The sequence below is a fragment of the Dermacentor andersoni genome, chromosome 3, assembly GCF_023375885.2.
Source record: "Dermacentor andersoni chromosome 3, qqDerAnde1_hic_scaffold, whole genome shotgun sequence".
Lineage (NCBI taxonomy): Eukaryota > Metazoa > Arthropoda > Arachnida > Ixodida > Ixodidae > Dermacentor > Dermacentor andersoni.
The window spans coordinates 154,797,676-154,810,505 of NC_092816.1; the positions used below are offsets into that span (position 1 = coordinate 154,797,676).

Here is a 12,830-nt window from a genome sequence, read left to right on the forward strand (position 1 = left end):
GCAGCCAACTTACCCCCATTTCCCCCCCCCCCCCCCAACCCCGCCCACTCTTGACCGTGTTACTGCGAGCGAGCTCCCCTCTTTCCCTTTGCTCGAGAGGAAAGGGGGCACTCGTCAAGCCACCGTCTTTCTTTTCTCACAATTGCACATTTTCAATTGCACCTAAAACACAAAGTGCGTGAGGGGTGATAGGATCTTATCGCACTTGTACTTTATACGGAACATGATGCGGCTAGCTCTACTTCGGCGGCCACTCTTGTCGTGCGGCGTGCGATTAGATAGGTGCGCTTGCAAACAGCCGCTTGTAATTGAATCATTTGACCATCTGCGTCTGCGGAAGTTTCTATTTACCGTCTCGGCATCGCTTTGTGGTTGCAGTGAAATTTCGTTATATTGAAATGGCGTACAAACACACTTTGCTATATGAGGTTCTAAATACATGGTGTTCTATGGACAAGAGATTATTAAAAGTTAAATAGGTTGTTATATCGAGAATTTCCTTATATTGAAGTTTGTTATATCGAGGTTTAACTGTATATGCATCCAAGCATTCCGTCAAGGTTAGGAGTACAGACTTTTGGGCTAGTTGGTCGGATACAATTGCTGCGACTATAGCACTAATGTGTCATTGACAAAACAGAATGACAGGTATGGTGAGCCATCACACTGGCCAACAAAGTTGCACCAAGGTTCTTGTGTTTAAAACACACTGCCTCTTAGCCAGACCATATAGTGTAATAGCATGACAATGCTAGAGCCATGTGCTATGCGGCTGAGGCTCAGCCAGATTTATCATTTATTTAAGCCCCACACACAAGAAATGGACGTTGAAGACCACCACGTGAACACACAAGCTTCCATGGCAGCTAGCAAATGTGCATGTAGAAGAAACTCTACACATCAAGGCATCAAGGGGTTTCACATTTATTGGCTGGCTCAAAACAAGTACAAAAGAAACACTAAGGACATTAATGTTTCCCCTCGTGACTAGAGGTGCCTACACGAGAGCTCTTCCTACCTATACAGCATCAAGGTCGTCTATATGCAGTGCATGCAGTTGCTTGCTGCTGCAGCTGTCAAGTATAGTATACGTGTACCATCGGCATAGTCACACAAACAATACTTTAAGTAGTGCATATATGTACACATTTCTGTATTATGCAAAGACTGTACAAACACGTAAAATAAATTAATGTCACCATCTGACTGAAAAAGGAAGGGGTGGAAGAGGGCGAGGAAGGCAACCGCGTTAGATGCAGCGCACAAGTGCTGGCGTATGAAATGTGGCTGAAATGGGAAAGACTTCATGCAAAGGAGCATTTGTGTAGATGATGAATATTGATAGTAAAGAAAAGAAAAATAAAGGATAAATTTATAAGATTTCCCTTTCCTTCAAGGCTGCCTGCAAAATTATACACACCTGCAGGTTTAGGTGTGGATCGCATGCACAAATGTTCAAGCGAACATCACTAAAGACAGCAGCAATATGAAGAAGTAGAGTGTGTGTCTGTGTCATTTGTGTAGGTGTTGCGAAGTATAGGCATGTATAGTACAATGCAGGATGCATCTTGTTGTTGGTATGAGTAACACTCGAGTGACACGGGCACATTTCAAAGGCCCTTGAGTCAAGGGCCGTTGAAACTGACAATCTCTGTTGAACTTGAAGGAGTTGGGTTGCTGCCACATGGCAGTTTTCAACGGCCATTGAGAGTTTCACTTGTTTCACATTATGAATGAGTGGCACAACGATTACCACACCAAAGCCACACAAAAAACAAGACGAAAAACCCAATTGATTATGTATAGCACTATTGGCGATTATATAAATTATTTTAACTCGATGCTGATAATCTTTGCTGATAATTTTGAGAGAATGTTGTGGTGGCAGATTTTTTTTTTTTTATTTCGTGTTGGTTCGAAAACACTGCTACGAGAGGGCACACGGCTGCGACTCGATGGCATATGAAATTTCATGGGAGTTCCACGGAGCTAATTGAATTCAGTGGACTAGTGACTCGATGACCATCGAATCTGCCTGTGTAGCAGCACCCAATTCGCCGTTGAGTTGCAAGACCATCAGTTGAAGTGTCTGTGGTGACACCGGTATAACTGTCGCTCAGTCACATTCTGAACACAACGCAAGCATCAAAGGCATTTACAACTGTGGCACATGAACCAGTGCACACTGTCCGGCATGTCCACTGCAAAGGTGATGACACGCAAAACATGACAAAAACCACTTGTCATTCTCACTTCCTAGGCATACACTTGCTGCTATCAGAGAGTTTGAGGTAACATTTGCAGGCACGGAACAATCACACTGCCCAAATAAAATCACAAGATCCAGTTACTGTGTGCTCAGAATGAGAGAGCCAAGCAATGCATTTCAAGTATTGCATTTGCATACCACGCATTGCCTGTGGCTCTGCGTCCTTTTCCAATTAAGCCTGCTCGACTTCCATCTTGCATCACCTGCCATCATATGAAGCATGTTTTCGATCACCTGCTGCATGCCCAGTTTCACAGCCTCCAAATTTGGCATGAAGTGCTCAGAAACCTATGAAATACATTCAGTGTTCCTCAGTTAGCAATTTGTCATTTACTTGAAAAGAAATTCAGTTTAGTTACGCTATGCAATGTACAACTGAGTAAATGCACATATTTTTTTAAACATGAAAAAGAAACGACTTTCACTGGTTCACCAGCACATATCAAACCTGCACTGCCCTAATACAATTAGTGGCCTTTAATTAGTACAGTACACTTCCGAGTCCTAAGAAAACGAACATGCTAAGCAATGACAAAGTTAGCAGTGTTGGATCTATTTTTGTATGAGCAGCGTATCTAATTACGTACTGAACCAAGCAAACAACGCAGACTGCTTAGTTAAATAGAAGATGGACAAGGTTCATTCGGGCAGTTGGAGAGCATAAAGAAAGAATATCAGCGACTTTCTAAAAATAGCGCATTCTGAAAATCTCAGCTTACGGTTCACAATAAGCTAACAATACACTTTGCTTAGTACACCAGCTGAGCAACAACAAATTTCACTTTTTTCACCTTAACTTGTGACAGACTGTTATGTTGAAGTTTTTGGAGCAGCAAGGAGACTTCATTGAAAGCACAATTTCATTAAATGTGGAGTGGTATAGGAAAGGTGCACCAGTAAAAGAAGCTATGCAGTTGAATTTTGTTAGGTTTGGTTAGATTCATATCAGTGACAATGTGTTAGCATTGTTTAAATGCCCAACCCCACATCCCCCCGTAGAATAGAAAAAAATAGCTGGGATGGTTCTCACAAGCCAGCCAGCACCATGTGCATTTTCAGGGGTCTTGCAAAACTCATTGTGTTTGACACCACTAAACTTTCGTTTTATGCAAAACAAATAATGTTACAAGTATTCTATATCATTATAATATCTCAATGTTGCTTGAACACCCATCACTCATGCTTTTACAATGTTTTCCCAGGGTAGCTGCTCCCTGCCTCATCTTCAAAACAAGCTTGGTACTCAACCCTGATGCCTGTGCTCAGTTCCCCACTCAGACACATATAGTGAATGGCACATTTATTCTAACAACCTTAAAGAAGATCTTGCATTTGCCACTAATTTTTTCTCAGTTAAATTTAGCAACACCGTTTAATTTTTTGGTCCACATTGTTCAATGATTTACTTGGGATCTTGAGCTTATCTGGTTTATCCGTAAAAATGAAATAAGAAAAAATACTGTTGTATATGTGCGCATTACCACCAAAGGTTATCTGGTCTAATTTTAAAATTATATTCCCGTGTAAGTATAATTTTCCTGTCCATCACTCACATTGTCCTTAGCTTCTCTGAGAATTAGGGCCTAAGAAGCTTTAGTAGATTAGACGAGGGATAGCTGCAGCACTATCCGCCTTATGCAAATAAAATAAATCGAAATGAGAACCACCTGTGAGAGACTTTTAGAATTTTACTAATTATCTCTTTTAGTTAGCTGAGTAAACCATGGCCCCAGTAAAACGAAACCACTTTCACAACAGAGATTTACAGTACTTGACCACATTATGCTGAAAAACCAGTGAACTAACTGGAAGGATGGGTGCGGCAGTTCACATTTGCTTAATAAGGACATGAACACTGCTTGTGAGAACATGCAGCAAGCAAAAATTAGTGATTTATCATATGCAAATGTGATAACAACACTGCATAAAGAAACCATGGAAGAATGCCAGATAAGATTTTATCATCTCGCACACTCTTTAAGTAAACATGTAGGCGTACCTGTCATATTAGCCCGCCCACAAAAAGACATTGCTCCTTAATAAACACCTGCTGTGATAGCCATGCTAACCTATACAGAACCTGACTACAGACAAATATGAGGTTAATAAGTGATGAGAAATTTATGCCTCTGCTAAATTATGATGCATGATACTCAAGACTTTGCCTTTATAGCCGAGCAATGAATGATGCAGAAGACCTATTGTTTCTCAGCCTTTGTTCAGCAAGCAAGAAATATAGTAGGGAAGCTAGAGTAACATGCTCTTTATGGATGTGTATCATGTCAAACTAATACAGAAATGTAAAAAAAAAAAAGCTCATGTATTGTGCAAATATTTGAAATGGAGGTCCCCCGAGCAAATCTAGTAGCTGCTGCATTTTCACAAAGCAGATGAGATATAGTACTCGTACGACATGAAGACCGCTTTTGCAACTATGTGTGCTATCCTAAAATGACAGCAGAGAAAAGAGCCTGAAGCTTCTATGGAAAGGTAAATAAGAGTCAATAAATAATAGATTCAAGGATGTCAGCTGTGACATGCGCCACCATTCAGCATTGGTATCTACAAATAACGCAAAATCTAACTAGACAAACAACTTTTGATAAAACGACTGAGCAAATGTCAAGTGAGCGGACAAAAAGGTGCAACATTACAGCACGAAAACACTTGGCAAAAAAGCTGGTGCTCGCCATGTTGTTAGTTTTGCTGAGCAGCCCGTAACATGTATGTAAGAAAGGAAAAAATAAATACACATGCACATTCCCAGAAAGTTATAACGCACTACACTGTCACGTGCTGGCACCATGCTGACACGTGTCTGCCAGCAGCGTCACGTGGATGAGTTGCCAGTCTTTGTACTTGGTCTTTCAGAAAACTCCAGGATTCACTAAGTTCATTCATCCCTGCGAAGCTGGACACAGAAACTATGAAAAGTTTTTGCAACCTTTAAAAATGAAGGAACTCGAAACACTTCTCGACCCTGCATAATAAGTAAGTAATAATAAATAAAGCCGTCTCACAAGCAGTAACAGGTTTTCTTCCAACTTGAATTTGCCTTAGGTGGTTTTATTATTGACGCTTGGCGAGATGCTAGGACACAGGCATTTCTTTGGCATATATCACATGTCTCAAGCCTGTCATTTTCAATGTGGTAACTGCCCATCTATCTCTGGAGCACACTGCTTCAAGGACATTGCTCACATAAACTAAGAGGATGTCAGAGATATGCAAGGTCAGACTTGAAATGAAAGCAATGTATCAAAAGATATTTGTTCAGTGTTTCGTGTACATTGCGAAAATGGCAGTACAATGCAGCAAATGCCTTATGCTAATGCAAGATTTCTGATACTCACCAAGAAGAATACAAAATAACAGTTTCATTTAGCTAAGTGGTAAAGTGAACAATGCCGAAATCACGGGTAGCTTTATCGATGTCGACAACTTTTTCATATCAGAATCTTGAGCTTGCGTTACTTGGTCACTGCTGTAGCCCACGTCAATGGTTCTGAAGAACAATTACAGGCTTGAAGAGCAAATAGTATCTCACTATTGTATAGGCAATCAAAAGATCCCTTGGATAAGGTATGATGAAATAACTGCCTTCCCTTGGTATGAGGGATCATTCAATGCTGCATCCTAAATAATACACAAGCAAAAACTGCCACTGAACACACAACCACCAAGAGCATGCATGCTGCTGCCTTGGCAGTCAAGTTGGAGCATGTGCAAAAGCAGAGCAACAACATGTTTTTTGCTTAGTATTTGCAATGGCAAATTGTGTTTTATGAATGAGATTCCTGTGGCCATTACACGCTCTGTTCACTTACAAAAGCAGCAGCTCGAACACCGTTTGACAGAGGAACCAGAAGAGTGAAACCAAGAGGTTTGGCTCAGTACATTGTATATACAGTTCGAAAAGCACCGCAAGCGGCAATATATATCTATATTGTACAATCTGGTTCAGGCTTATTTCAAATACTGAACATTTCAGGATGCAGCCGCCTGGTGAAAGTGACATGTATGCGGCAAAAAGTTCTTCTGCTTGGAATTCTCAAAGTACAACCTTGGTCCGTAAACAAAAAATTCCTCTCAAAAGATGGCAGAAGGTACAGATGCAATCATATGGTTAAAAGAAATGCCGCTCATGAAAGTAGGGCAGCCCGTAAAAAATTGCACGACTTGAGATGCAATGTCCTCAAGACTTCCCAAATTGTATGACTACAAAGCTGCAACAGTGCTCTGCAAAATGTGCAAAACAATGATGAAGCAGCTGCTACAGTGGCATCGGACGCAGTGGGGGAAGTGGGGTGCAGTTATGGGGAGGTGGTGAGGCAGTCACCCCTAGATTTCTAACTATACTTGTGGACAATGTTCTGTGGCAATGAGGGGAGAGCTACAGGCATGGAGCTGATACATGTGTGTCACTACACCAAGCATACGACAGGGTTTGACAGCGCTCTTGGAACAGATGCCGAATCAGCGCAGCTTCTACATGTGACAGTTTCGCATTTCGCCAAAGGCAGAAGAAAAAGGCAGTAAAATAAGTTCAATTTAACAGTCACTGGTGTCTTATTTTGCTGTTGTAAGTAAGATGTTTTATGTTTCCTCTTCGCTAGCCTTAGCTAATGCTGATGAGAATGCAGGACCTTTATTAGGAGCACCCTTACTTGTGCATGCTTTGATTCCATAGCTTTTCCTTCATTGTCCCAGAAAGTTGTCCATGACTATACCACTGCAGATCACAGGCACATGAAGGGTCTCACATCGGCGGGTGCCAAATATTTCCACAGTGCACCCCCTTTGGCACATTCTCGACCATTTAATCCGAGAAAGCGCAAAGTATCATGTTTGATGCTAAGTTAAATACCTCAAAGCTCTGATTTAAGCATGGGGAACCTAATGCAATGCCCATGGTAGCATTTTTGATATGCTGGAGCGAAGCTTTGGTTGTGGACAGTTCAGAAAACCAATTACTAATTATTTACAATACTAATTAATTTTAACTAAAATGACACATTTCTTTAGGTATAAATGTAATCTCCATGGCCTGAAATAAAGGTAAACAAGTTGTTTTAATTTCCCCTCATGTAGAATCGTGTTCGGGCTTGGCAGAACTAATGTTCACTCCATGCCAATTAGCTGTAAAACTGCCTAGCCTCCCAAACAGCAGCTGTATGCTACCTAATCAACCTTATGCAAGGCATATTTTGTGCTTGCAATTTGACGCTCTCAAATTCAACAATGCATATGAAACTCTTCCAAGTTATCTTTCACAGTTCTATGGGATATCGAAAACTGTAGGGGCAAACTCGTGCCCCAGCAAGCCTAGGGAGTGCTATTGGCCCCCTTGCCCCCACTGAGCTGCTCACTGGAGAGAAGGTGACTGCTCCGCAATCCCTCACCCTTTCACACCCATTCCCCCCCTCCCTCCTGTCCTAATGCCAAGGACTTCCCATTGTTCTTTGTCAGCTTATGCCTCAGGGGGAAGCGCAAATGCAGATGCTTTCCTGAGATCTTTGGTGCGCAGATGTAAATAATTGTGAAATATTCCAAATGGTGCAAATAACCTAGTATACACTATAGACAACTATAAGACTAACATATGGCACATAGTATAAGATGCACTGGCGTTCTAAATACCTAAAACAAACAAAAACATTAACGTCGAAGCGTACAGGCATGGCTAGAAAACATGGCCAAAGACAAAACCTGCTGCAAGCACAACACATGGCAACTGGAATGAGCAGCAACACATTCTTCCCATTGTTGTGTTTGTACAAAAATATGCTTAAAGAAAGCATACTGACTATTGCCTTAAGCCACGAACGATTTCCAGTGTGTGCCAGCTCACATCTACGAGCCTACGCAGCAGCCATGCCTCCTGAGCAATGGTGGTTAGCATCTACAAAGGATGCACACTCACACCTGGCTAGGCGCCATGGTGGACGTTGTTTCAGATTGAGCTTAATTGATGGTGCTTCGAAATGCTTCAATTCCGTTGAACATATTCATTTCCTTTCCTTTATTTCTTAAATTGCAGCATGAACCTAAATGGAAGAACGCTTCCTCAAATGACATAATTTCTGCAGATGGAGGAGTAAGGTAGTCTGTACGACATCACAGCTGCTGCGATCACCTCAGTGCGGCGTGCTTGGACAGCATCTTCTGATTGGTCTCTATCTTTAGGTGCGTGGCAACGTTAGCTAGCACGGGCACCCATATTTGACCGGTGTAGATGTCTGCGCCTGCATGTAGATTAACATAGGCATGTAGACACGAGCTGGCACGCAACCAGCAAGCATACATGAAGTCTGGGCTTTATATGTATGAAGAGCACGAGAACAATAGTCAGTTCCATATTTTCCTGGAGTAATAACAACATGCTTTTAAATCATGATGAAAACTGACAAGCACAACTTGCCACAGCTGTAGGATTTGGTCACAACAAGGATACTGCCCCGCATTCCATAGTTCCCCACGTGTCAAAACTTCCGAGATTTCCTGCAATTGGCTACATTTGTATATGCTTCAATCATTGTACACTGCTCTCATAACAGGGGCAATAGTCAGTACACAGCAGCATATGAGTGGCCACCAGCGAAAAAAATCACTTTGAACGATACCGTGGGGCTCACGCTGCTGCGATAATTAGTGTCACAACGCCTTGAACACCGTGGCACTGCAACGCAGCGGCACTACCAAACGCAGTAAGCATAACATACAGGCAGCGCATAGTACCCCAAATCGATCTCGCGCAAACCAGTGCGGCGGGGCACGTAAAAGAAAATATCTTGCGAAACCGAGGAGCAAGAAGATACAGAGGGCACTGCAGGCTTCACTCACCCGTTTGCGACTGCACGTGCTCAGAGCAGGAAGCTGACAGCACCCTGTCACACAGCGACACACCTCCCTTCCCTCAGGCACAAACAAGGCAGCTGTCACAGAGGTGCTCGTCAGACAAGTCCACCGAAAACGGCCTGCAAGAACTAACCCCCACATCTGAGAAATGAGTGAGCCTGCTGCTGCAGGCTGGCTGCATAAGAAGCGCTGACACTCGGCCAGAAAAGGAACCATACGGGAGGCAAAGGATGGTTGATTGTAGCTCCATGCAAAAAGCTGGTGGTGGCGTGGCGGCGAACAGAACACCAACCCGTCGCCAAAGCATGCAGAAGTAAGTCACTGCTCAGAGTTCACGCAGGCACTGCCTTGAGGCAACCTTTGCCATCTCTTGCAAGGTTGCGTATCAGCTGGTGTGCATCGCACTCTCGAGGCTTCCTCCGCTACTTTCTAGGCGCTCGACTCCTTCAGCGAGTCAAAATACTCAACCAGCTGGTCATAGTTCATGCCTTTGGTGACGTCTTCCCACTCCAAGGTGCTCCCTGCTACTGTCTTCCCGTTGGCCCGTGCTTTCACAACCTTGCAGATGGGTGGCAGAACACTCCTGTTGCTGGGAGACGTAGACTTGGATTCGGGTGAGGTTGTCTTGGATCCACCCGGTGACGTGGACTTTGTGTCTGGCGATGTCCGAGATCCCGGAGATGTTGTTTTGGAGTCGGGTGAAGTAGTCTTCGATCCGGAAGAAGCCATCTTGGAGCTAGGTGACTGAATTCGAACATGTGGAGACAATGCCCTCTGGTGGTGGATGTTGCCATTAACGTGACCCAGAAGTGGCACGTTCTGCAGCGAGTCGGTGGCGGGACTGGTGCGTGACGTGGTTCGGTGTGGAGGCACCGGGGGTGGTCGGGTGAACGTAAGCATGGGGTTGGTGCGAATGCGGGGCTGATGTCCAGCCTTCTTGGTACCAGCGGTGTCATCGCCAGTGCTCTGCAGCGGGTTGTTGTCGGCAGTGGTGATGCGGCCTGTGGTGGCAGGATAAGGCAGGGAGGTGGGAGGGCTCTTGGAGTGGTCCTCGGGGGCCACCAGCGCTTGGGAGCAGCGCGTGTTGACGGAGCTGCGTTCGAGCGTGGCCCGCCCCAGCCAGACCCAGTCATGGGCACTTGACACTGGGCGGCGAGGGTGCGAGGGGGGAGCAGCAGCAGCAGTAGCAGGTTGCACAGAGACTGTGGTGTTGTTCACGTCCTGTCAAGAAAAGCACCAGATCAGAGGTGCCAACCCCAAGATGGCATTGAGAAAGCAGAGCTTGCTAATGAGATATTTCTTTGGAGAAGGGCTTTGGATCCACCAGCAGCCCTTCCAGATTCCGTAAGAAGACAGAAATATAAATTAGTTACTCAAGCTAGAACAAAATGAGCAAACAATGGGACTTGCCTCAAAAGTGGTAAAATGTGGTGCGAAAGTTAGCAAGTAGGTGTGGCTCCACCAAACCCAACATATCATTTTTGATACACTAAGTTTGATACCTCAAAATTTCAGTTGCGGATCGCTCAGAAAACCATCACTACTAATTACCTTTTCCCTACTACCACTGCTAATAATTATCGTACTTACTGGAATAATGGTCGCACTTTTTTGTCAAAAAAATTGATGCAAATTCAGGGGTGTGGTTATTACGTGGGTTAACTTTTCAGCGGAAAGAAAAAAAAATTTTTTTTCATCCTGCGTTTGCTGCGGGATGACAACAGGTCAACAAACAGGCGGCTGCCGCTGTAACAGTGCAGGACACCAAAACAAAAATGGCGGCCGACGCAGCAAGCCGAACGCGCCGAATGTGTTTTTCTTCTCCAGAGTACATTACATGCATTCAAACAGTTTCTTTCCTATCAGTAATGAGTAATATCGTTATTATCGGCAAGTTTGTGGCAATAACGTAGCCATGTCCACTTTGAGGGGACAGAAACAGAGATGGGCGCGCTCAGCTGCCAGTGACATAGAAACACATGGTGGGCATGCTGCAAGAACTGTGGCATTTTTCTTCCCTACTATCCTAATACGGCAAGTTTCCGCTAAGGGCGGGTGAATGTTAGCTGTGTAACAAGCGTCAGCGTATGAATAGGGTACGCTTCTAACGTATCAGTGTAAATGTGGCTACTATTGTTGCCGCTCAAGATTTGTTGTGTGCCCACGAGTGCAGGCGAGAGGAATCGAAAGGTGCCTTTTTTGTTGTTGTTGTTGACCACAACCATTATAAGGCCTACAAATAATAAAGCCAAGGCAAGTTTCGTTGTAGCTTTTCTTTTTTCATGGAAGTGTGGAAAGTGATGAAAGGAATGAAATGGGGCATCTGCTTAAGGATGTTTGGCACGTGCACACCGCTTGGTATGTCCTGAAGAGTCGTTCGCGTAGCATTCGACAGATGGTAAGCTCTCGTGATCATCATTAGCTAGACTTGGCACACTACATATTGCTGCGGCAAGTTTGGGGTGCAATCATTACACGAGAAAGAAAAAAATTGAATTTTCAAGACAAAATTCAAGGGTGCAATCATTACGCAAGTAAGTATGGTACTTAATTACTAAACTATGGATGGATGGATGAAAAACTTTATTGGGATCCTTTGGGGCGCGCACTAGCGCGCAGCGGGCCGCTCCCACGTCGGGACAGAGAGGCCGAGCCTCTCCGCCGCGTCGCGGGCCCGTTGGACAGCCCATAACTGTTCCTCGAGGTTGCGGCTGTGTAGGACCGCATCCCAGCGTGAATTACTAAACTATGTCTAACTAAAATACCACATAAATGCTTTTTTTGTACAAATTTATTCTTCATGGTCAGAAACAAACATGCACAATTTGTTCTAATTTTTCTTGATGTGGAATGGTGTTACGGCTTTGTGGGATCAAACTGCCTATAACAAATCAATTACCATGTGACCGCACACACTCCAAAAAAGAATTCTTGAGGCACAATAGACCCGACAGCTGAGACAGCAGACGACACGCTGGCACACTCACTGCATGCTTCTGGTATTTCACTGCAAGCACGGTGCAGCCCGTGACCATGACAGCGGCAGCCAGGCCCAGCACACCAAGAAGGGCATACAGGCCCAGCTCCAGCGGTGAGGCCATGAGTGAACGCGATCCATCGGCTGAGAGGGCGGCCCGGTTCTGGTGTGCCTGCACCGACGGCTCCAGGTGTCGTGCACCGTCCTGGTATGGCACTGCATCCAGGCTTCCACCGGCACCGGCCGAGCTGAACCGGGCATTGACCCTGGCACGTGCCCAGGCCAAAGGGGCACCTCGGCGCCGCCGCTGACAAGCTTCGCCCAGCTCCAGGCTCAGCTGATGGAGTGAGAAGAGAATGCAAAGATGTGCAAATCACGCAGTGCAGAGGAACCCTGGTAAACAGTTGGTAATTGGGTGAAAATGCTGGTTCGATAAAACGAGTCTTGAGATTCGGTCAGTCTACTATTCAGGCAACGCATATAGCTCAATAAAACACGTACCTGGGCTAGCTGGTGCATGAATTTCTGCCAGAATTTTGATGCAGCAAAAGACCAGGGATGACAGAACCAACATGGAGAGGTGCAACAATGCAAATAGACTTCCAATCACCAAAACCTAATTTATCGCACCTAAAATGAAGCTAGAATGAGAATGGATTGACAGCAATAGTCTAAGGTCATCATGGTATGGACCACTGTTTAGCTTTTTCAGTCTTTACACACCAT

The 12,830-nt window shown here is 44.5% G+C and overlaps 1 protein-coding gene across 1 annotated transcript in view; it reads right to left on the minus strand.

The window, feature by feature from the left end:
• Positions 1-908: 908 nt before the first annotated feature.
• dtn (transmembrane protein 132C dtn) overlaps positions 909-12,830 on the minus strand; it is a 68,696-nt gene continuing 56,774 nt past the window's right edge. Inside the window, exons 13-14 of the mRNA XM_050172885.3 lie at positions 12,115-12,441; positions 909-10,348 (exon numbers count right to left, since the gene is read on the minus strand). Of these exons, the coding sequence (XP_050028842.1) occupies positions 9,557-10,348; positions 12,115-12,441 (1,119 nt within the window). The 3' untranslated portion in view covers positions 909-9,556. The remainder of the gene's footprint in view (positions 10,349-12,114; positions 12,442-12,830) is intronic.